The 25,105-nt window shown below is 40.2% G+C and overlaps 1 protein-coding gene across 14 annotated transcripts in view; it reads left to right on the top strand.

Moving 5' to 3' along the window:
• DNM3 (dynamin 3) overlaps positions 1–25,105 on the top strand; it is a 559,650-nt gene that overhangs the window by 509,199 nt on the left and 25,346 nt on the right. For 11 of the 14 annotated variants that reach the window (XM_045452915.1, XM_045452913.1, XM_045452909.1 and 8 more), the window contains 3 exons: positions 9,847–10,011; positions 18,642–18,868; positions 19,551–19,790. In XM_045452915.1, coding sequence (XP_045308871.1) covers positions 9,847–10,011; positions 18,642–18,868; positions 19,551–19,790 — 632 coding nt within the window. Of the gene's footprint in view, positions 1–9,846; positions 10,012–18,641; positions 18,869–19,550; positions 19,791–24,434; position 25,105 lie in introns of those variants that run through there. The other 3 variants (XM_045452916.1, XM_045452910.1, XM_045452914.1) reach the window with 2 other exon arrangements.

Here is a 25,105-nt window from a genome sequence, read left to right as displayed (position 1 = left end):
ACACATACACACCCCACATACATACACACACAATTTCAAGAAAAGGATAGAAAGAATTAAAAAAGAAACTCCAGACCCAATGGTTATTACTTCCAGCATGTAGATCTCTGTCCTATCAATCTTATTTTCAAAACTCATCTTCAGTATATTTTGATCTTACCATCTTCATGAATTTCTATTTTATGCAAACTAAAAGTTTGCCTATAGTGAAACAAATTCCTTTACATTTTAGTTTCTCTCTTAATTGGGAATGAGTATTATGAAGACAGAAATTCTATTTCTGGCAGCTTTGGAAGTACATTTCCAGTTCTGGGGCATATCCATGCTGGCTGTTTGGTGACCCAGAACAGATGTGGTCCAGTGCTATCACCAGAAATATTCTCTCTTTGAATATTAGAAATAAGAGGTTGAATATTCTAAACAAGAGGTTTAGAAACAACAGCTCAACCTGGCAAATTTGTTCTGATTTTACATTAATCTTCCTTATTAACAGAAATGAACCTAAATTTTCTAAAACAGTTTTTATATTTTTTATCTGGATCATCTGGTAAGGCCATTGGGCCCTGGAAAGCCTGACAAAGGTGTACTCACTAATTCATGTATAGGGATGGCTGAAAAAGTTATTTTGAGAATTACTTGGGGAATTCTGCAGTTGAATCCAGATGGCAGCTTTGTCAACTACAGTGCTCAGAGGACCTTGGAAAAATTAAAACCCTTGAATATAGCTGCTTATTTAAAAGCTTCATTTTGTTTCTCTACTCATGAAACAAGTAATGATTCTACCCACAGAGTTTTACCCTTGTGTGTTTTTAAGCCATTGCATTCTTTTGTTTTTTTACTAAGAAGTTTTGGCATGCAAAGCAAGTGATACTGTATTTGCACTGAACTTTGAAGGATTATCTACCTCAAGAGCCTTTCATTTTTGTTAGGGAAATGGACATGTGTACACCTAATTACGATGCAAGACAAAGGAAACGTTCAGATGCAGGAAGAACAGGGGCTGTATTTTAGCTGCGGCATCCAAAGTTGTGCTCCGTGCACTAAACCAGGAAGGACGAACAGATGGAGTTGGAAAAAACAGTTTTCGGTTGCAAGAACGTCCTGAATAAATGATTTATTCATTTGAGCTCTTTAGGATAGCGGCAACAGAAATTAAATTCAAGCCAACCCAACTTTTAGAAATAACGGGAAACAGTTTACTGGCTGGTGTAACTGCACAAGCCAGAGGCAGAGACGTCTGCACAGCCAGATGCACGCGCTCGAATGACGTCTTCAGATATCTGCCTCTCTCCATCTCTCAACTGTGCTGTTCTCTTTGGTGACTTCATTTGCACACAGGTTTGACTCCTCTTCATTTCGAGGCAAGCCTGCACTCAGGCCTACTTACAAAGTTTTCATTCCTAAATGAAAGGAAGCTTCTCCTTCCTAAGAGTTCTGACAAATGTGCTGTGATTGGCTTTGCTTGGTCACGTGCCATCTGTGTCATCACAGAAATTAGCCTGGGTGGGTGGATAGATCAGCCTGATCTCTGAAGCTCCATCTAACCAACAGGACTGAGAGTGGGGGAGAGGAGGCTGTCTAAATGTATCTTCCCCCTACCCACAGGGGAAGCATAGCAAGACCTTGTGATAGAATAAGGAGAGTAAAGATGGATTCTTTTTTGACTCACCTCTCTCTCCTTTAGAGAATGCTGTGAAGTAAAGGTAAATAATTAGAGTAGGACCAGTGTTACTCTCCATCACAGCCCTTCCTGATCCTCTCCTTCTCTCAACTCTTACAGCACCTGTGAACTCCACTAAACAATGTAACATTGAATCACATACTGCTTTATGATCTATAGAGGGGCTGTGTATTTATTAGTCAGGCTTCTCCAGAAAAGCACAATCAATAGGGTGTGTGTGTGTGTGTGTGTGTGTGTAGACAGATACATAGATAACATAGATAATGATTTTTTATATGTAATTGCCTCACATAATAATGGAGGTTGGCAAGTCCAAAATCTGAAGGTGGGCTGACAGGCTGCAGACCCAGGAGAGCTGAACATTCCAGTTTAAGTCCAAAGGCAGTCTTCTGTAGAATAGGAAAGAGCCACATTGCAAATGAAATCCAAAAGCAGTCTGAAAGAGAATTCTCTCTTGCTGGGGAGAGCCAGTCTTCTTGTTCTTCAAGCCTTCACCTGATTGGATAAGGCCCACCCACACTATGGACAGCAATCTTCTTTACTCAAAGCCCACCAATTTAAGTATTAATCTCATCCAAATATACTCTCACAGAAATACCTAGAACAATGTTTGTACCAAATATCTCGGTACTCTATGGCCCAGTCAAGTTGACACATAAAATTAACCATCACAAGTTGTTTTTATATTTATCCTTATTTTATTTGATCCTATTTTCTGGAAATTTTTTCTCTGGAAATATTCTATTGCTTGTTTTGCTACTGCAAAGAAATGTTGTGATTTTTTTCCCACTAAAAAGGACATTTGTATCAGTTGATTCTAATTATAGTTCTTTTTAGAAAAGGGGTTTTCTTTTTATTTTAATTAACAAAGTTAAATTTTAAACAAATATTTTTGCCAGTAGTCAATACTTGCAAAATAATTTTGGCCCTTTCAAAATTACTAATATTATCTGAAACCAAAAACTGTGGTGAGGCAAGTGGTTATTTTTAAAGAAACCCATTTAATTGTTCTGCTTAGCCCATCTATTGTTTAGACAAAAGGTTGTTATGCAAAACTCAGTATACAAAGATGAAAATTTTTCTTTTTTTAAATTTTTTTTTAACGTTTATTTATTTTTGAGACAGAGAGAGACAGAGCATGAACGGGGGAGTGTCAGAGAGAGGGAGACACAGAATCTGAAACAGGCTCCAGGCTCTGAGCTGTCAGCACAGAGCCCGACGCGGGGCTCGAACTCACGGACCGTGAGATCATGACCTGAGCCGAAGTCGGCCGCTTAACTGACTGAGCCACCCAGGCGCCCCAAGATGGAAATTTTTCAAAAATAAATATTCATAAATCTAGAAAAAATTCTCAATTAAGATTGTTTAAATAGCAATATTCAATAATGTGTTTAAAATATATGAATATTTAATATTCGTGAACTTATCTGCTAGCAGGCAGTACAGGCCTTTAGATAGATTACAAACTAGATTGGAGTTACTATAACTTCTAGGAGGACATCAGGACAGAGTACATAAGTTTTCAGATTTCTCTAAGAATCTTCATATCCACATTTGTTATTACAGTTGCAGATAAAAGCTATTGTTTCAGTGCATCTTAAATGCAAATTCAGTGCCTGTCAGTTATACGAGAGGCACTTCCTCTTTCCTCCAGATCCCAGTTATTCTTTGCTGTTATCATCCAAGTTGTTTATTGGAGATGTGGACATACACTGGTACCACACAGAAATATACTATTCGCAGCTATTGGGCTAAGTGAGAGTTAGAAACATCAGAATTAAGATAGGGTTATTATTGTTGTTGGTTATCAAGTAAGTATCTTTCAAATCCTGTGTGTGTGTTTTTTTTCTTAATGGCTGTTTAATTTCGCAATATTACATAGTTTTGTAATTTATTATGATGTCATGTAGAGATGAAAGGAGAGTAAAAGCTGTAGGGAGAATAAAAAGGTAGTAACAGGTAAAGGAGAAGAGGGAAGGAAGAAAAAAAATGAAAATAACCTAAGCAGACAAAGTTGGGTCCTGCCTGCTTTGGCTAGTGGATCACCACTAACTGGATCAGATGAGGTTCACTGTTGTTTTGTTTGGTGGGTTGGTTTTTTGTTTGTTTTAAAACGTTTATTTATTGTTGAGAGAGAGAGAGAGAGAGAGAGCGAGCATGAGTAGGGAGAGGCAGAAAAAGAGGGAGACGGGATCCGAAGCAAGCTCTGCACTATCAGCATACAGAGCCCATGTGGGGACCAAACACACAAACTGTGAGATTATGACCCGAGCCGAAGTCTGTCCCTTAACCGACTGAGCCACCCAGGCACCCCAAGCTTCAGTGTTTTGTCCTGTATTATGGATATTTCTTACAGAGTGCAGACGTAAATAGATGCCAGCATTTGATTACAATCACAGCTCCGATCTGTAGACATCCTTCGACAGAGTCATCAACATCTTTATAGCAACTAAAATCATTCTGGATACAGATAGTCATTTATCCTGCCCAGACCAAGAAGCTCTACATGGAGAACTCAGTTCTAGGAATCCAAGCAATTATTCACATTCACCATACAGCAACACCTCAGTGACCTGGAACTCAGTCTCTTAGGTTCTTTCAAAACAGAAACCTAATCCCTCAGGAGGTGGCCTGGGTTAGTTTTTTCTTGATTAATTCCACAATATTTACAAAGCTCCTGCTATAAGTAGGGCACTGTGCTAAGTACTAAGAATAGAACAATGAGCATATCCCCTCAGGCTCAGTCAGAAATCTCACCCAACATTTACGGTTTGTCTCTACTGTGACCATCCCTGAGGACTCCCCATGAAGCCCACCGCCCTTGAACTCATCCTTTGACTTACCAACGCATCTTACACTGGATCCTCCCCATCAGAGGATAAGCTCATAGGCAAGCCCTGTTTTTAGACTTGCTTTGTACCTCGCACAGTTCGCCTGAGACACTAAACAAGTATTTGTTGAACTAATTAATGAAATACCTGTCACCAGGCACCAAACTGCAATCTGTACTACTCTCAAAGGCTTTCCAGAGCATGCTTCTCCCATAGATACTTTTTTTTTTTTTTTTACAAGTTTGGTTGCCTGGCTCTGCAAATTAGCCTCTAATTAGCCTCTGCAAATGAGAAGTGCATGACTGGAAGTGGGGAAAGGTTTTCAGTGAGACATTCTTCATAATGTGAGGCTGGAAAATTCAAAGCTGCATTACCATGGTAACCCTATTTTCATAATGATGACCTGATTCACTACGAAAAAGTTAAACGATATTTTCTACTGTTTGTTTAAGGTAGTAGAGAATTGTACAACAAAAGTAAGGTGCTTAGAAAGGGGCAAGCATTGCTCACCTGTAAAAATCACTTGTGTAGATCTGTAGCATTGTACAATGCTCTCCATTGGCGAGAAGAGATTGAGCAATTAGCCAGTATGTTTATGTGCATATTTTTGCCAGGATAATGTGCGTTTCTGTCATTCCACTTTAAAGAGTTGCAGTCACCTTAAGAAACTAATCTTATATGGATGGTTTCAGTGATCTTCCAAGAAACCTATCACATAATTCAGTAAGAAATTTAAGGAAAGGAAAGAGACAAAAACAAAACACATGAAAAATAAATATCCCCATAAAGCCCAGATCTTCTATAATGGCTGCTTTAAGGTATGGTGGGAATTATTTCCAATTCAACTATTTCTAGTCCTCTCACCTGTTAAAGTAGGAAGTCTTTAGGAAAAAGCTTTTAAATTAAAATTTTGTAAAACAGACTGTTTTTTGAATACTGTGCAAGTAGTTTTATAAGAAAGAAAATTACAGTATTGTTTATAAACAATTTACAGTGCTGAGTTGCTATTTTTTTATTGTTTAAGTTGCATTAGATTTCACAAAAGCTATTTGGAAAAAAAATTGCAATAGGAAGGCCTGTCCATTGTATTTTTCAGAAGAAAGCTGGTTTTCACAATATTATTCACATTTTGTAAACAGCATCAATGAACCTGCACATAAAAGGTTAAATGTTTGCAGACCATTCTTTTTTGCCTCAAAGATCAGAGACAAATTACTATTTTTATTTTACATTCCCTTGATGAGGATAATGATAAACAGCTGTCACTTCAGTGCTTGGACTGCAAAGAATCCTATTGCAATCCTATAATTTAAACAAAGAAAAAAGCCATAGTCATACTCAGTATACATACAGAAAAGAGCACAACAGAGAATTTGATTAGAACTGGGTCAGAGAAGAAGGAGTATTTGCTGTCTAAAATTACTCAGTTAGAAGAGAAAGGCCATGTATGCACATTTTCCCCATTTATCTTAGACGTATTAGAGAGGGTAAGTGTTTCTTCTTTCTTTCTAAACTCAGGAAAGAAATTCAATTTGCATTGTGAATTTCGTGACTCCCATCATGTCCGTGGTATTATCAGAGAAGTTCAGGTTTGCATGTGACCGCATGTTTTTCCAAAAGCAAAAGAGAATTTCAAATTGTTTTATGGGTTTTCTGGAATACTTCTCTCTCTCTCTCTTTTTTTTCCGTGTTGAGAATTAAACCATTCAGTGTTCTCCATTCACTCCGACACTTTCCCTTATTAAGTGCATCTGGTTTGAAAAAGTGAAAGTGAACGTCTTGTGCATATTTTGATGTGCAAAGAGTAAAGTAAAGCTAAATGTTAAAAAAAAAGTGTGAAATGGGAAGATTCAGTGTTTCTATATCAAAGTATGGATGATGATGTAACTTTCTTAGTGTTTCATATTTCTGCAGGTTCTTCTAAAAATACTACTTATTCTACTTTCCTCTTTTGTTTCAATAATTTGGTTTTTTATAAATATCACTACTTCACTGACACCTTTTTTCCTAGAAACCCTTTTTTACATTTATACTTTTATCTATGAAACTAAGTTGATGTACTATGGGTGTTTCACTGTTTCATAATACTTCTTGATTTTTTTTATACTTAAGGAAAAAAAATTTGTTAAAATTGAATGCCTCTGACATTTATTGAACAAATTTCAGCTCTCAGAGACTCAGCATGCTCTTCTATAGGTTGACAATAACAACGGCCCCTCCCTCCTAAGGTAGCAGTGTGGGTCTTCTGTATAAAGTGCTTAGCATAGTACCTAGAACACAGCAAGTGCTCAATAAATGTTCTTGGGAGAGGTGGCTAGAATATTGAGGCTAGAATGTCATCACCTCTGACTGTTAAATACCATAACAAAATCCCAGTATATTTCAGATCAGAGAGACAAACTGAATTGTATTTTATCCATTATGGAGGTTTGTATTGTTTTGTATAAAAGGTATTTTCCTCGCAAGGCTGTTGGTCATCTGTTCTCATATATATATATATATATATATATATATATATATATATATATATATTTATCTCATTTATATATATATTTATATATAATTATATATATAATATATAATTATAGTATATATTATATATTATATTATAATTATATTTTTTTCATAATCATTTTATCATTCCCACTGTTATCAAGTCATAATGGATCCCAGCTCATCACCCTGGGGTTTCTCTGGTCTCCAATTCCTCTGACACATGGGCAGGCACACTTGGATACCCTGAAATGCACCAGAGCAGCCTCCTTGGTTTCGGTGAATCCTTTTGCAGTTGTTAACTCCTCCTCCCATGCATCAGGCTCTGTGCCGGGTGCTGAGAAGAGAAAGATGAATAAGACCCCAGAGCCCAGTAGGGGGAGGAGCATAAAACTAGGCTGGATATTAAATAGTAAAAGTGAATACAAGACACAGAGGAAGCACAGAGCAGGGGAGTGTTGGGGGTCTGGGGGCCATCAGGAGCTTGTCCGGAAGAGGTGATGATGGAGCAAGGCTCTGAAAGATGAAAGTTCTTCACAGGTGGGAGGGAGGGCTCCAGGCAAAGGGGACTAGCTTGCAGAACACATGGAGGTGTAAAAAAAAAATACATTTTCCATTTTTATATTGCTTGAATTGAAAATGTTTTGTGCTCAAATTTTTCACCTTGAATTTTTTTTTTCAACGTTTATTTTTTTGGGACAGAGAGAGACAGAGCATGAACAGGGGAGGGGCAGAGAGAGAGGGAGACACAGAATCGGAAACAGGCTCCAGGCTCTGAGCCATCAGCCCAGAGCCTGACGCGGGGCTCGAACTCACGGACCGTGAGATCGTGACCTGGCTGAAGTCGGACGCTTAACCGACTGCGCCACCCAGGCGCCCCTCACCTTGAATTTTCATAACGTATGTTGAGAGTCCAGCAGCTCTCTAACTCTATTCCATGAATATTGAGAAAAGAAAGAAAGAAGCTGACATTCGTTGAGGCCCTTGGCTAGGTCATCTCATATGTGTTATCTCATTTAGCTTCCACAAGTTTTCCAAGGATGTGGGTCCCCATTTTAAAGACAGGGAGGAAGCCAGGTTTTAATTACATCAAGTAACTGAAGTGTGACCACACAACCTGTACACAACAGAGCTTGAATTTGAACCTACAGTTTTCACTTTCACATACAATATCCTTAACATGACATTGCAGTTACCACTGACTCTGACAGTTTGAGCTCAGCATGGAGCACATTTGCAGTGGTTTTTATACCCTAGAAAGAAGTTTGGGAACATGACTGTTTTTTCACTGCCATGGCTAACCTTCCCTCTATCAGCCCTCTATCACTTTATGGCCTTTTTTTGCCTATTTATCCCGATCCTATTGTGCTTATATATCGCAAATTAATAATAAAAATAACTACATAAGACTTGATTTAGTTCTTTCTTTCATTGATCAAAGACCATTTAAAACAACTGTCCATTTTGAAACTTCCTCTTCCTTGTTGTAGTAGAGTCAGATGCCTCAGAAATGTCCTCAAACTATCACCCAGAAGCATGGGGTCATACTCTCAGGACTGGAAAAATGACTGTTGTGTTTTAGACTGAGTACATTATTTTAATAATTTTTAAAAGTACTGGATATTTCTGAGCCAGAGAAGCCTATATAAATGATTAGAACCAATTTCTATCTTTGTTATTGTTGACTTTGTGGTGTACAAATATGCCTTTCACACATGCTTATTGATTCAAAAGTAAAGTTTGTCATTTATACATCCATTTAAGCCATTTAGCACAGTGCTTTGCCTAGAACTGATTGGATGATTGAAAACCTGGCAGATCAAAGTATGTACATTTCCAAAGAAAAGTACTTCGTGTCTACAATGGAAGCAATAAATTATCCCCCCCCCTTTTTTTTTTTTTGCATTTGTAATTAAATCTTTCCAAATGTTAGAAAGTACCCAGACCACTAACAGTATTTGTATCATGTTCTGGGGCTTAGATGCTCCAACCTGACTTGAAATGGAGACCATTTGTTCTAAATTGATTTCAATGCCAAGCCAATAGGTCAGCCCTTAATGATGAAGATGCCATTTCAGCCCAGCCTCTGGTGGATAAGCCAAAATTAATTAACTCAAGTCCCATAGTATAGAAAACAGATGCTTCTCTCATGTTGCACAAGTAAATTCTTTGTGTATAGATGTGTTCTGTTTTATTCAAAGAATAACAAGTTGGAAGTTAAAATTGTAAGTTTTCCACAATGGAGCCAGCCTTTAGTAGTGATGACAGAAGCATGAATTTACAGAACAAATTCCAGCAAGTGCATGGAAAAATGAATTATTCTCTATATCTCTTACTTTGGCCCCGGGCCAGGCTTAGGAGATTTAGTTTTAAAACCTGGGCCGATCCAAATGCTGATCCATCCCAGAACAGACCTAGGAGTTCCAGAACAACACCAAGGTTATTTCTAATCTATTGAATCCCTAAGAGACCGCTCCCAGAGGTTTACATCCGCATCATTCACTTGGATTCAGTTCTTTGGCCAGCTTGCAAATGGCTTAAGATTAGATTGTTCTCTAGAGGTATGTTGTTAGGTGCACTGTTTATCTGGTTATTCATCTCAGTATTCACTCAGAACTAGAATAGTTGCTTTTCCTAGGCTGTGGCTCGCCGAAAGTAGAATAATAACTTCCTGGTTCTGATCTTTTTTCGGAATTAATGGGTATGTTTAAGATAAAGATGTTACCATCTAGTAATATAACTCCAAATATAGTCATCAGAAGTTGATCATCTGATAATGTATGGTATTTTTTTCTTCTGAACGAATGTGAAACGATACATGTTTTCTTTCCTTTCTGTTAGACTGAAAATGATGAGAATGGCCAGGCAGAAAACTTTTCCATGGACCCACAGTTGGAGAGGCAAGTGGAGACCATTCGCAACCTCGTAGACTCCTACATGTCTATCATCAACAAATGTATCCGAGATCTAATTCCAAAAACAATAATGCACCTTATGATCAACAATGTAAGTGACTATAAACTGTCTCATTTTAACTTCTAACCTATCTTAGTATGGAAACTGCTCATAGTCTCATCAGTTTCTTTATGCTATTTTCTGGATGGTTGAAATACCTATTACCCAGGTTCATCATTTTCTATTACAATTGGTTAAGTGACTAACCAGAGAAAGAGGATTCAGGAAAGCAAACATGAAACTTCTAGCCACAGTGTTGTGGTATTTCCTACTGTCTATCTCTTGAAAAGTATGCATTTGCTCACAATAAAGCAGAGCAAGAATACTGTAGCTATAGTCGGGGCGTAAAGTTAATTGCAAAGGCAACAATAAAACCAGATGCCCCGGCTCCTAGATTTTGAGATTAAAGGCAAAAGATATTTATCTTTTTCTACACACATAGACATAAAATATATTAACATGGTTATTTTTTCACCTTCTAAAAGCTATGGAATGCTATTTTAACCTGGGAAATGGCTTTTTGCCCTATCCCCTTGGATTAAAAGTCAGTCAACTTTTCTAAAGTAATGATGATATTGCCACAGATCTTAAAGTGCCTGCTACACTAGCCCTCAATCGATCTGTATCATGTAGAATCTCTCCTTTTTCATGGTTATTTTTATAGTACTCAGAATATGATACTTAAATTATGGTCTAGTTTGGTTCTCTGGGTAGCTAGTTTATTAAAGTACAAGTTATATCCCAAGTTATTTGAGAAATTATCTTTTAGATAAGATAGGCTGTAATGGGGTGCCTTATGACAGGCTTTTCTGACTCTTGAAAAGAAGATACCAGCATTTTTAGTTCTAGCAATCTTCTAGGGGCACCTTTTTATTTAAATCAGTGATATATTATGAGCATTTGCTTGTAACAAATAAAAATTAGCTGGCAAAGGTACTAAAAAGAACCCCTTGCTAGAACTTAGGAGAAACCTGTATTCTAAGCCTGGCTCTGCTACAAACTCTGTTGACCTAGAGACAAATCAGTTAACTTCTTTGCATCTAGGTCCTCCATATGTAAAACACTAATCATAGAAAAAGTACCCGGCTTAGGGATTTATTCCAGAAGATAATATATATGGAAATACGATGAAAAATATACTTGTAAGAAAGCAGTGTGGCTGGCTGCCTATATAAGAACTATAAAAAGCCTTTATCCATATTTCAGGATTTATTTCAAAATTGTGTTTGTAAATATGACCTTCTGTTGTTGTTCATGGTCTATTCATTCCTTGAATAAAGGTTTCCTTGAAGAAACCCCTTGAAGGAAACCCTTCTTGAAGAAACCCTAAGCACCCATGGTTTTTACCTAACTCCATTCCCAGACACATTTTTGCATATTCAACCAAGGTTGGTAGGATACTTGGAAGTATCAGCAGTAGGTAAGCAATATATTGGAAATTTGCAAACTATGAATTGTATTCTTAAGCTTAGTCAGCAGCCTACTGTGTGACCTGAAGCAAATTATTTGGGCCCTCTGAACTGAAGTCAGTCACTTCTAAAATTACGGTAAGAACAAGGAGCTGCCTCACTGTATTGTCAGAGAACATAATAAATGCAACTATATGCCATTTTGAAAAATATAAAGTACTAAACAAATAGTCTGTGTATTTTTAAAATTACCCTCTTAACTTTGCTTAAATGAGTTCAGGTTGTTTTGCCGTGGTATATCCAGGCACTTGCTTATTTAAACATTTTCCTGATTAAGTATCATTTATCTTTTCACGATTTTATCGTAAGTCATTAGTGCTGCCATCAGTTCAAACACTAGGTTGCTCTGCGCTATATTAAATCATCAGCACAGGAAATAGCACTTCCTGTCTAGAGCTGTAAGGAGTAGCCTGACACTAATTAGTTAAAAGGAGGAGAAAAAAAAATGACTCTCTCACAAATCCATCCTACTTTCACCTTCTCAAGAAACACACACACACATACACAAAGAAATATGGGAGTAATTGCCCTCACCCCTCACCGGTGTGCTTGTTGGCTTTAATGAAATGGCTAAACCCCCACCTCCAGGGCATAATCCATGGAGGCAGAGCTCTTGGAACTGTCTTGAGAGAGACCTTGCAGAATGATGAGAACGAAGACTTCAATTCTGACCTGATCGGCACGGTCAGACCTTGACATGGAGATTAATAGGAATGTGGAGAAAACGGAAACATCATGTAATGCCAGATTCTTACGAAATTGTGGTTATCTTTCTTTGAAATTTAACTTTTTGTATCTGTCAGAAAATAGTTTTACGTATCTCAGATGACCACTTTTCCTTGAGTATTATTTTATCTGTGTTTTTACTGTGTATATAAGAATATATAGTTTTTTATATATTTGATCATTATATATGTAAAAATGTAAAAAAATGGCTCTTTTTTTTTTAATTTTTTTTTTCGTTTATTTATTTTTGGGACAGACAGAGACAGAGCATGAACGGGGGAGGGGCAGAGAGAGAGGGAGACACAGAATCGGAAACAGGCTCCAGGCTCTAAGCCATCAGCCCAGAGCCTGACGCGGGGCTCGAACTCACAGACCGCGAGATCGTGACCTGGCTGAAGTCGGACGCTTAACCGATTGCGCCACCCAGGCGCCCCAAAAAATGGCTCTTTTTAAGTGCCATATTCTCATAGCATCTTTTTGTGCAGAATGTCTGAGCCCTTTTTGTTCATTCTGGAAGTGTTCTGTTGAGTACAGGGAAGAGAAACATGGTGGACGCTCAGCCCCGTGTCGTGCACATGTGTTGATTTTTTATTCACTTTAAGGTGCAGAGGTCTTCAAGGTAGAGAATTAATCATAGAATCACAGCTAAAAAACAAATACCTTGACTGCTCATTCTAAATTCCATTCACTTAACCCTGCTGTTTCTGGAAATGGCTTTGGGTAGACGCTCCAGAACCGATAAATGCCTGAAACGGGGTCCTCTGCCTGTGGACAGTCACCATGGAAGGTGGTGCTGTGGCCTTTCCTCTTTGAAATGCGAATGGCTGCTCTGCCTTCTGAAAAAGAATATGTTTCAGCCAACTTTTATAAAGTTCAGAATTTGGTGGGCAGTTTCCTTTGAAAGTTTACATTAAGTGTTCTGCCACTCAAGTCTCCATATGGAATTATTTAAGAAGTTTAAAGCCAGCAATAAATGCCTTGCCTCAGACATACTGTAAGCCTTTGTCTATTGAAGGGCAGCAGCTGTTTCATTGCTTAAGCATACTAGGTAACAGCGGCACAAAGAAATAGCACGTTTATGACAGCCGGTCCTTCTGGTCAGGCTACAGTCGAAGCAGCAGACTTTTGTTCAGGACACACATTAACACCCCATGGCAAGCACAGTTTGATGGCCTCTCCTCCGCAGCTCACTCCACCGGAAGATTCGCCATCAGAAAATCAAGAAAGGGAATCCAGCTTGATTGTAAAAGTGTGACTGGCAAAGTGGTCCACAATTCTGTGTTGGGACCCATAGGACAGCCACCCACTGGGTACCCATTATTTTGCCCAGATTATAAATGAAGAAACTGAGCCTCCGAGAGGTTAAGTGACTTTCCCAGGGTCACACAGCTGGGGCTGGCAGGGTCAAGATGAAAATCCAGATCCTCCCATTTGCAGCCTGAGGGTCTGTCCCTTTTAACGTCCGTTAATGCATATGGCAAGGTTAGGAAAACTAAATACAGCCCAACCTTCTCAAACTAGGGGACTCCTGTCCCCACACCACATACCTGGTGTATCTTCCCAGAAGGTTCATTTACTCAAAGATTTCATTAGGGATTGTTTGCATATGAGGAGCAATGTTTTACATCTTAACTAGAAATTCAAGCAAACCCAGATAATACAAAATAGAACATAAAGTTTTTATGAAACTTTTTAAGAACCAAATATGAAGCCTAGAGGCGTTTCACACTTGGAGTGTGTGCTGCTCCTGGACCCCCGGAGATCCACATCCACTCTCCTTGGCCATTGGCACTTTGCTGGAAAATTAGTAACATGTGCCCTAGTTTCAGAACTCACTGTAACTTTCGTGTGTATGAAGTAGAGTGTTATTTCAAATGTTCATTATTTGAGGTGAAAGTACACCTTAAATACCAGGACACTGAGTTTGTTTCCGCGGGTCAAGAACTCAGCATCCTGCTCAAGAAACAGATCGGGACCAGGGTCCAGAAGCCCCCCTCGTGTTTCCCCTCCCCCCCACCCCCATTACATCCCCCCCCAAGGGTAACTCTCCTGATTTTTTACAGCATAGGGTGCTGCCTGTTCTCGAACTATGGAATCATATATAGTGCGTGCTTGTTGGTGTCTAACTTCTTCTGCTTGACGTTATGTTTGTGAGTCAAAGGATGTTGCTTTTTAAAGAAGGGAAACGTCATTGGTCTCTAGCAGAACTAAATCCCTGAGAAATGGAAAGGAAGCTAAAGCAGACATGAAAGAACTGCGAGAGCTCAAAAAAATCACAAGCTTGTCACCAAGCCCTTTTCCCAAAGTAAGCACGTTTACACTTCTCAGTTACGTTTTTTACATACTTACCCGTGTGACCGCGAGCAGTCACAGACTGCAGCCCTCCCGTCTAGAGACGGAGAGACCTTAAGGAAATGGTCTTCTTAGTAACAGAATTGTGTGACAATTCTGGGACTGTCCCTTCCATTTGTGAAGGTCTTAAAATGGTCTTAGTTATGAAGACAAAAAAAGGTCTAAGATGCAAACCTATCACAGGTTGACAGAGAGGGGTTAAAGTAAGAAAGAGGGGAAAACATGTGGAAGGTTTTTAATGACCTCACATTCCTCTACACTGAGCAGAACGACATGGCACAGTCATGCCTGTTTATCTAGCATGTGGAGTCTGAACTGCAGTGAGGTTTTGTGTATGAGGATTTTTTTTTGTGGACTGTGCCAAGATGTATAGGTTATAAGGTGCTATAATTAATTAAAAACATAAATATTATTTCAAGTCTTACATCCAAGTATAATTCGTCTATGTCACCTTCTGTGAGGTACATTCCAAATGCCATCATTTCAAAGGGATCTACTTGACCTCAATTGTCGTGCAGAAAGAATCCTTGATTTACATATTTGTACCAGGGACACACGGACTGCTCAGAAAGTCCCTGAAGTGTCTGGAAATTCCCTGAAGTACCCCCCTACCTTTGTTCCAGTTGTAGCATCACCGCACTAAGCTAGCACATGAGCAGAGGCTAAAGTTTTGTTTCAGTGCAAAATAAAATGTTAACCTGCATACGCTCTGTATTGAACTCCGTATGTCACTTGATGCCTGCACTATTGCGATAGCTTGCTCTTTTGTTCTTGCACGTCTGCTTACCTAACGCCAGTCTGGCCTATGTGCTTTAGCAAGAATAGCTTTTGTGTGCTGAGCACTAACGAAATGCGAGGCATTGTGCGAGGCAGTTTATGATCCTCAGGACAGCCCTTGACGCAGCTACAACCGCTGCCCTCATTCTGCAGATCAGGAACCTGAGACTGACAGAGGTTGCTATTTGCCCAAGAACGGGAAGCGTGGGAGCTGGGACTCGGATTCAGAGCTGTTTGCTCCCAGAGCCTGAGCTCTTGACCACTGTGCTGCACCGCCGCTTTCTCCCATGCTAATCATACTCCTATGAATTCAGAGCTTTTGCCAAATCTTTGGGATAGTAGGCAAGTTTTGGTGTGTAACATTTGATGTGGAAGAGTTGATTCAAGGCAGATCTTTTATCAGAATGCTGAAACAAGCCCTTATTATTTTATTTCGTGGTTTGTTTGACAGCCGCTTCTTACTTCAGACCTGCTTTAAATCTATTCTTGGAAGGACCTTCTTTTAAATTACGTTTAATAGATTCTAAGTGATGCTCCAGTTAGAGGTAAAGCTTCAGACTAGCTGAACCCGACTGCTGTTCAATGCCAGGAAAATTGTCTGGTTTTGAGTTCTGAGCTGCGCCATGTATCTGAGTGCACACACACACCCAGCCGTGGAAGATTTGTGTGAATGTCCCTGACTCCTTGGGTACTCCTTGGGACTCCTGCAAGTGTGCTGAAAAGTGAATAATTCTCCAAAAAAGGGGGAATGAAATATTCCCGAAGCTAACTTTACTGTCTTTCCTCGAAGTCTAACTTTCCTTCCTGACTTTTGATTTTCTGCTCTTCGACTCACCCAAACCTCAGTGGTTGAGGTGTCCTTGTTCCTTTCGTTCTTGCCCTGTCACATCAAAACAGCACCAAGTCGAGTTGGCTTTTCCTTTATAATGTAATTTAGCTGTGCCCATCTTTTCTATTCCACTGCAATCTTGCTAGATTAAACCCTCACCATCTCATAAATGATCTATTAGTCTTATAACAGATTTCTTTATCGCTGTTACCACCCTTACAAATTCTTTTCCAATCACAGACTAATTTCCCTAATCTCTCTTTTATCATTTCACTTACTTGCTTACAAATCTTCCGTGGCTTCCCATTACCAAGTGGATAAGGTTCAAATAGTTTTCCTTGGCATTCAAGGCTTTCACATCTGGCCCTAGGTGACCTGGCCACATTTACCTTCCACAACTATCACACATAAACCTACCCTACTAGACAGTTGTCCAAATACATCCTGTCTACTAGATTACTTCCATATTTGAGTTACTCTTGGTTTACAAAATATGTGCAAAGAACACTTTTTATTTCACCACAGTGAAGCTGTGATTTACCTGAATTTTCTAAACTATTTACATAGTTTGATACCTTTAAAAAATAATAAAGCTATGTGTTTTAGACTCTTATCTCTTGGTTGTGTATTTAACCACCACCCAGGAATTTTGAGCATCTGACAGCTATTCTGTTGTCTGCCTGAATTTGTAACAATTAAATATACTGGCCTTTGCTCTTTCTTAGAAAGACCCAGTGACTCTAGATAAGTGTTAGTTTCATTTAACAGAGAAACTGAAAAATCCGGTTGGTTTATTTTTCTGGGCTTAAGTCAATTAGCATACTTCCTTGCCGCTCTCAAATAATGATGCTTAAACATAAATTGTCTTTTCTTTTTTTTTTATTTTTTTAATCTTTATTTTTGAGAGAGAGAGAGACAGAGTGTGAGTGGGGGCGGGACACAGAGAGAGGGGGACACAGAATCCAAAGCAGGCTCCAGGCTCTGAGCTGTCAGCACAGAGCCCGACGCAGGGCCCAAACTCATGAACTGTGAAATCATAACCTGAGCCGAAGTCAGATGCCCAACCGACTGTGCCACCCAGGCACCCCACAAATTGTCTTTTCTAAGCACTCAAAGTAGGGAAGAGGGTAATGGAAAGAGCACCAGACCTTGAGTCAGAAGATTTGGGATTCAACCTAATGTTATGTGATTTTGGGCAACGTAGTTAAACTCTGAACTTCAATTGCTTTATCTGTAAAATTGGGATCATAGGGGCCCCTGGGTGGCTCAGTCAGTTGAGCGTCCAGCTCTTGATTTCAGCTCGGGTCATGATCTCACAGTTGGTGAGGTCGATCCCCATATCGGGCTCTGTGCTGACAGGCATGGAGCCTGCTTGGGATTCTCTCTCTCCCTCTCTCTGCCCTCCCTGCTCATGCGCTCTCTCTCTCTCTGTCTCTCTCTGTCTCAAAAATAAATAAACATTAAAAAAATTGGGATCATAATACATTTCCTAAGTGTGTGGTGAGAATTAAATCAGAAGACTTCTGAAGGCACTTGGGACACACCATATTCCACTGGTCCTCATATTCCTTACTCCACATTTAATATTTCTGACGCCGAAGATGCATGTCACACTCAACGGCATCTTGGCATTCTGTCATAGTTTACTTGATGGTGTGTTCTCTTTGTGGCCCAGAAAATTATGGTGTCTTCAAATTACTGGTATCTTAGACTTGAAGAAATATGGTGGCCAGTGCTCTCTCCCTCAGTGTTGTGCAGTATATGCATCCTCTCCATTCTCATTCTGCTACAAAATGCCACTCCCCTAAGACTCATACGTATTGTTGGTACTTAAGTCTTTTTTCATGTATCTGCTAACTATGGAAACTCATGCCAGTTCTCATTACTGTTAAGTAGCTTCTATTGGAAACTTCTAGAAAGCAGAGACTCTCACTTTTTTTTTTTGGTAAATCAACTTGCATAATTATATAAGGTTCTGTATTTAATAAAAATTCACTTATTGGTACTAATTCCACTTTTGAGATGACATTGCATCCTGGGATCTTGCTAGTGTTTCAGTGATTTTGGTAAGAGCTAGGAATACCAAAGAGTGGATGGCTTGTGTTATTATATAGGTTTCTTACATCAGTGTTTTCTGTTGAAAATACTGCTTCTTCCCTCCTGGTACCTGCCTCGTCTCTAAGCCAAGCAGCCTCAGACAACATAGTGGAAATGCTTACATAGCCAACAGGCCCTGCTCTGGCGATGGCAGGGTTTAGCCCTCTTTTCAACTAATGTAGGTTTTCCTTTAGTCCACAGCCCTGAGACAGAGGGAAAAACTGTTCCTGCACTGGTGCTGAGAACTGGGAGGGCAGAAGGAAACTAGGAGTAAATAGATACATACACACTGTACATCTTGCATACCTCACGCATCATGCACCTTTTCCCAGAGTGGGCTGTTGTAGACTTTGTCCACAGCCTCTGAGCCAGTTTATGCCATCTGGCCGCACGTGTGTTCCCATTTTTATTTTTCTGTGGTGACCTGACAGGTTAAAGATTTCATCAATTCGGAGCTCCTAGCACAGTTATATTCTTCGGAGGACCAGAACACTCTGATGGAGGAATCTGCTGAACAGGCGCAGCGCCGGGATGAGATGCTTCGAATGTACCAAGCCCTTAAAGAGGCCCTCGTGATCATTGGTGACATCAACACCGCCACCACTTTCACCCCTGCACCGCCTCCTGTGGATGACTCCTGGATACAGCACTCCCGAAGGTAGGAAAATGGCCCCATGTCACCGGAGGCCTGCCAAGCTCATCCGGTATCATTTTCTGAGTTTACTTCCCTAAACCAATATGAACCTGAAGAAAAAGGATAATGTAAGTCCAGGAGTGAAAGAGGAGGTCAGATTTTCCCAACCCCCTTCAAAAACAAGCACAAAACATCCCTACAGTGGAATGTTATGTGGTCATTAAAAAGAATAAGTTCTATACTGAAATGAAAAGATAGTCAAATTAACGTGGAGCTTTAAAAAAAAAAAAGTAAGTTGTAGAATGTTGTGTTCTAATATGTACAAAAAAGGAATTTAGAGAGAGAGAGAACATTGCATTATATGGCACTGTATTTTATTGTGTTGTATTATAGAAGGTATTTGAAAAGGATACACAAGAAACAGCTACTGGTTGTCTCCACAGAGTACACGGTTGGGAGGAGGGAACCTCCTCTCCACCATTGACTCCTTGTATACCTTTTCTTTTTTTAAGTTTTTTTTTTTTTTTTAAAGTAATCTGGACACCCAGCATGGGGTATCCGACCCAGGACCCTAAGCTCAAGAGCGGCATAGTCCTCCCACCAAGCCAGCAAGCAGTCAAAGTGTAATTTTTACAAAGCAACCAGGAAGCTATAAAATACTCTCTTAAAGATGAATTCAGACAGAAACTGCTCTGTCTCTCCCCAGGTCACCCCCTCCGAGCCCCACCACCCAGAGGCGGCTGACCCTGAGCGGTCCCCTCACGCGGCCCGCTTCCGGCAGAGGGCCCGCGCCGGCCATTCCCTCTCCCGGACCCCACTCAGGGGCGCCCCCCGTGCCCTTCCGGCCCGGCCCGCTGCCCCCCTTCCCCAGCAGCAGCAGCGACTGGTCCGGAGCGCCCCCGCAAGTGCCCTCCCGGCCCACCAGGGCCCCGCCCAGTGTCCCCAGGTGAGTGCTCTGCGCGCAGCACCAGCCGGTGTGTGCTCTTCGGTTCTCTTCTCATAGCATGACAGACAGAGTTTATTTGGAAAAGAAAATTGCAAAGATATTATCCTACACATTTGCGATTTTCACCCGGGAAGGGTATCGTGGGCAAATGGTGGAGCCTGTGACACCATTTAAAAACCAACATGTGGTCCAAACCTCTCCTTTACCAACTGGCACACACTTAATGAGACTACAGAAAACTGGGTCCAAATGAATGATATTTGGGCAGCTGTTCGTAGAATCTGAGAGAGCACTTTGAAAGGCAAGAAAGAGCTGTGGCGGGGCTATTGCAAGCTGTGTGCGCCATAGGTCCCGAGAGTATCAGGAGCTAAGGCCTTGCCTTCTCTATTACCAAAGGAGTTCTAGAAAACCACTAACTTCAAGGAATATTATCCATCTGCCCTCTGAACTATAACCCTTAAGCCCAATATTATTAACTTTAATGTAGCCTGAGTAAAAACTGGGCTGATTAGTTTGCAACTTTTTTTTTTTTAAACTACGCATAGAAATTTTAACACGCACATGATGATTGCTGTGTGCAGTCACTAACCATACATGAGATGGAACTTTGTACATTTGAATAATACACCTTGGCATGTGTAAGCAGATTTTTCAGGCTTGTGAAACAAAATACTGAATAAGTAAACGAAACTTGAAACGTATACAGTTGAAGCTATATTCTCACTTTTGTGCGTTTACAGTCAAACATGTACAATGTGTATAATTAGAGATTTTAAAAATAGAAGGAATTAGGAGGTTTTTTCCTCAACATCAGAAATTTTCAAAGGAAAGAACATTAGCCCATACAGAAATTTAATTTTTTTTAATTCAATTCAGAGGATTAAAATATTTGTATGCTTAATGAAGGAAAACCTTACTATGCATGTACCATAAAACAGAAGTGACTTCCTCCGACCCACGAAGCCTGAGTCACCTCACCCTCTGATTGCGGGCCTTACATTCATTCTGATCTTCATACTTTTGGGTGAAATGAAGAGAAGGGGCACCTTAAACATGTAAACAAAGGGTGGTGTAGCAGGAATGGCAGAGGATGTGAAATCGGAAAACCTTGTTTGTCACAGACCTCGCACAACTCATTAAACTCTGAGCTAGGGGTTCCCCATCTATGAAAGAGGAACGATTTCACCAAGGTCGTTGCCCACGTCATATGAAATGAGGTGTTTGAAAGAGCCTGATAAACTGCAAGGCACTGTGGTTGTTAGGGTTATCATCACTTTGGTCCCAATCAGAAAGGATATATGTACTCTCAAACCTATTTTTTTTCTTAAAAATAGGTTCAGTTTATAACTCATTTGGAACACAGCTAAATTTCTAGTAATAATAGTAAAAGTGATAGCTAATATTTATTGTGCTCTCACTGTATGCTAGGCACTGTCCTAAGTGCTTTGCAGGTACATTTTTGTTTACTGCGCACAGCAACCCAAAAGGATAGGCTATTATCCACTTTACAGATGAGGCACAGAGTTCTAAACAACTTGCCCAAGGCTGCTCAGCCAGACCCGAATGGAGCTGGGCTTTAATCCCAAGCAGTCTGACTCCAGAGCCCAGTCTCCTGACCACAATACCAGGGTTTCTCAACCTCGGCACTGCTGGCATTTTCCTTGTGGGGGGCTGTCCCACGCACTTCAGTATGTTTTGCAGTATCGGAGTCTCTACCCAGTGGATGTCAGTCGTACTCCTCCCCTCCCCCCCAGTTGCAACTATAAAAATGGCAACATTGCCAGCGTGTTTGGGGAGGTGGGGAGTGGGGTGTAAAATCCCCCTCTCCTTGAGAACCCCTGCACTACGGTATTTCAGAGATTTTTCCCTTCCATGTAAAAAATAAATTAAAAAGATCATTGTTGAGTTTCACTGCAAGTCAGATTAAATTACTGTTTTAGGAAACTTCAGATTGACTGGGAAAGTGTCTGCCATTGTGCCAGGAAGGTATGGACGCCACTGGGCAAGGGCGTTGAGAGGGGGAAGACAGGAGTCCCATAAAGAGTCGGCTATTTTGTCTGTTTTGCTATAAGAAGGAACCAGAGCAACCTGGCGGTGCCTTTCCTCAGGAATGAACATGCATGTCTTTGTTTGCTTGCTTGGCTTTTTTACCTCTTTGTTTCAGATAAACTGGCTTGCCAAAACCCTTTAGAGATTCTGTTGAATGCTGAATCGGTTTGTTAAGTGGGATGGAGTCGCCCTTGGTATTCCCAAGCTCCTGCGCACAAGGTAGCAGGCAGGAATTGGTAGCTTGCGCTAGAGAAGGGGAATCACCAGCTTTAATGCATCTGTGTTGGGGAATTTATAGGACAGCAGTTATGTTATTCAAAATTTCTAGAATATTCTCAGCTTGGAGCCAGATCTAACTTGCCCTGGCCTTGAAAAGAGTCTCAAATGTAAAACAGAAATGAGAGTTCAGAGTAAAAGAGGAAAGTTGGTTTTTGTGCTGAGCCTTCAAGTTTCAGCGCCAGTTCAGCACAACGGGAGGGAAACCCCTCTGGGGGGGTGGGGGGGGGTCACCTGAGAGGGAGCAAGAAAGACTCTGTCAGGATCCTTATGCCTATTAAAGTTTAGCTTTAGATGAAGAATTCTGACCACATAAAGTCTGTTTTTAATAAAAGCCAGAGCAGGAATCCTACCAAATGCAAGCCAGAAATGGGGTTTAAGATTTCAAAAAAAAAAAAAAAAAAAAAAAAAGGAAAGAAAGAGAAAAAGAGATGACAAAGATGGAAAAAGAAAGAAAAAAGTTGAGGAAACTCTTGTTGAAACTTCACCTTGTTCTGTTTATTTATATATTCTGATTTCCCTCTATGAGTTGCCTCCATTTTCTCTATTAAAAACTTAAAAAAAAAAAAAAATGAAATGCCATTATCCATCATCTCCAGGAAAACAACCCTTAGCTTTCCGAGAAGGAAGTTTGATTTTTTTTTTCCCTAGCTCTTTACTTTCTTAAGGGCCCTTTCTCGTCCTTTATCTGAAACCAGAAACTCATAACGTGACAAGACAGTACAAACCATGTCCCGCCGGCTCCCTGTTGGGCATTAATATTACAGAGGCAGTAACTGAACTTTTAGAGGCAAAATATTCCGCCATTCGGCATGTGCCTGCACGTAGCTTTCTTCTGGATAATTTGCAACTTCATTAGCAAGTTATGATTTTGACTTTTAAGAGCATATATACTTTCAACCCTATTCAAAGGTAATGAAAGCACTTGCAGTTGGACAGAAACCATGAGCGTTCTGCTTTTTTTTTAATTATTATATATTTCCATTCCAATGTAAAGGAAGAGGAAGGAGAGAGGCGGGTGGAGTCATTTTTGGCCCCACTTTTCTCAGCTGCTCAAGCTGTTCTGGTTTATGTGCGTGGAGGCTTTCGGTGAGGAAGCTGGAAATACTGCGAGCTACATGCCTGTTTTAATTACTTCCACCTGAGCTGGGGGGGCATCTCTGTCCCAAAGAGACTCACCAGTAGGGATGCTTCTGTCATTAGTAAGTTCAGTGTACACAAATCTGATTTGTGGAACATTTTCTACCGCCAGAATATCTGACGTGCCCCTCCCCTCTCGCCCCACTCAACTCCTCTGAAGGGGCTAAAGCCCAGTTTGAAAATCCCAGCCAGTTGTGTTCTTGTTTAGCAAGATGATCTTAAGCAGACATCACCACCTCTTTAGGGGCCCTATTCTCTTACTTGAAGATCCCAATCTTCATCAAATACTAACGTTGGGGCTGATGTAGCTATTTTCAGTCACAGCTTCTTAAAATTAGTTAATTGGGAATCACAGCCTTTGACATTAACAGAACAAATTAACTGAAGCAGAGCGTGTTTTTCCTGGCAACAGCTGATTCTGGCATTATTTTACTCATTTGTCTTCTCCCCTCTCCTTGGACTAAGCTATTTTGCAACAGTCAAAAGGGGATAAGGGTGGGAGGAAGGGTCTCTATCCAAGGAAAAGCAAACTTCATTTGCCTCGTCACTCAATCCTCTCTTTAAAAAAATATATATTGAAAAACTGAAGTATGTTCTTTTAACTACCCTTGTCCCCAAGTCTGATGGTGTCTTTTAAAAATGGCAAAACTGAATCATAGGAAAGGATTTGGCTTTTACCCCAACTCCTCCACATGACAGAAACGCAAGATGGAAACCAAGAAACGCTCCATCAGAGGACTCTCTGATGAGTGCCATCGCGAAGCTGGCACCCTGCTCTGCGTGCGCAGCCCCGGAGAGGCATCAGCACTGCCACAGGGTTTCCTACTCGGACCCATTCCGTGACTTATTCATTTCCCCCGACTTGACATGGCACCCTTGTGCCATGGCACCTTCCGGTCCCCCATTCTCCATAATTTACTGCTAAACCAACCATGGCAAAAGATACATAAATCCCTCTACACAAGGAGATAATTGTTGCACTCGTGGTCTTTTCTTTAAGGAAGTAAAAGCCATTTGGTTCTCTTTACAATTTAATCTTGTTTCAGACATTTGACGTTGATACCCTGCTGTGCTATATCTCTTTTACATATTTTATATGTTGATTTAATTGACAGTTGACACGGAACCCCTGTCACTTAGGGATAAGGTCTCCTTGTTTTGTTTTGTTTTGTTTTTCAGCCAGTCCCCCAAATTTTGAGTAAGGACAAACCCACGATTCTTATAAGTGTGTCTTTGCATCCCTAACATGAAGGTTTGGTGCCATGAAGGATGAAGCTGCTGAGAATTGAAGTCATGGGCTTAGGGTACATGGACAATTAAGCGACTTTGGGGACTAGCCTGTGTCCGACTCTCCCGCAATCATGTCCTGGAAACATCCTGATTTGCTCCCTCTTCAAGAGCCCTCTAAAAGTATGACTTCTCTTAGCAGCTGAGTGTCATTTGGACAAATGATGAATTCGCCTTGTGATTTCTGATTTCAGCCATGAGGTTTCTTTTTTTTTTCCTTACTGTCCTTCCCCTTTAAAGAACAAATAAATAAATTTATGATTAGGTAGTCTGATTTTTCAGGGAACAGTTTTTATTTTTAGCGACTGGATTTAAAAGTTAAGCAAAAAAAAATTTTTAAGTATAAATGCCAAGAATAGAAACAACTTTGAGGTATTCTTTCTGATTCTTAATACTTAATGCATATCATGAGGCTGCTGTGTCACAAAATTTGTTACTGAAATCCCAAATGTAATTAATAATTTGTTGCAGGTTTAACATGAGTTGTCATGATGCTTCATATATTTTAATGAAAACAGAAATGCGGCCATAAACTGTTCACTAAATAAAATATTCAATTTAAT

This window comes from Leopardus geoffroyi, chromosome C3, assembly GCF_018350155.1.
Source record: "Leopardus geoffroyi isolate Oge1 chromosome C3, O.geoffroyi_Oge1_pat1.0, whole genome shotgun sequence".
NCBI lineage: Eukaryota > Metazoa > Chordata > Mammalia > Carnivora > Felidae > Leopardus > Leopardus geoffroyi.
The sequence above is the reverse complement of the archived record's forward strand: the minus strand, read 5'-3'. Positions and strand labels throughout refer to the sequence as shown.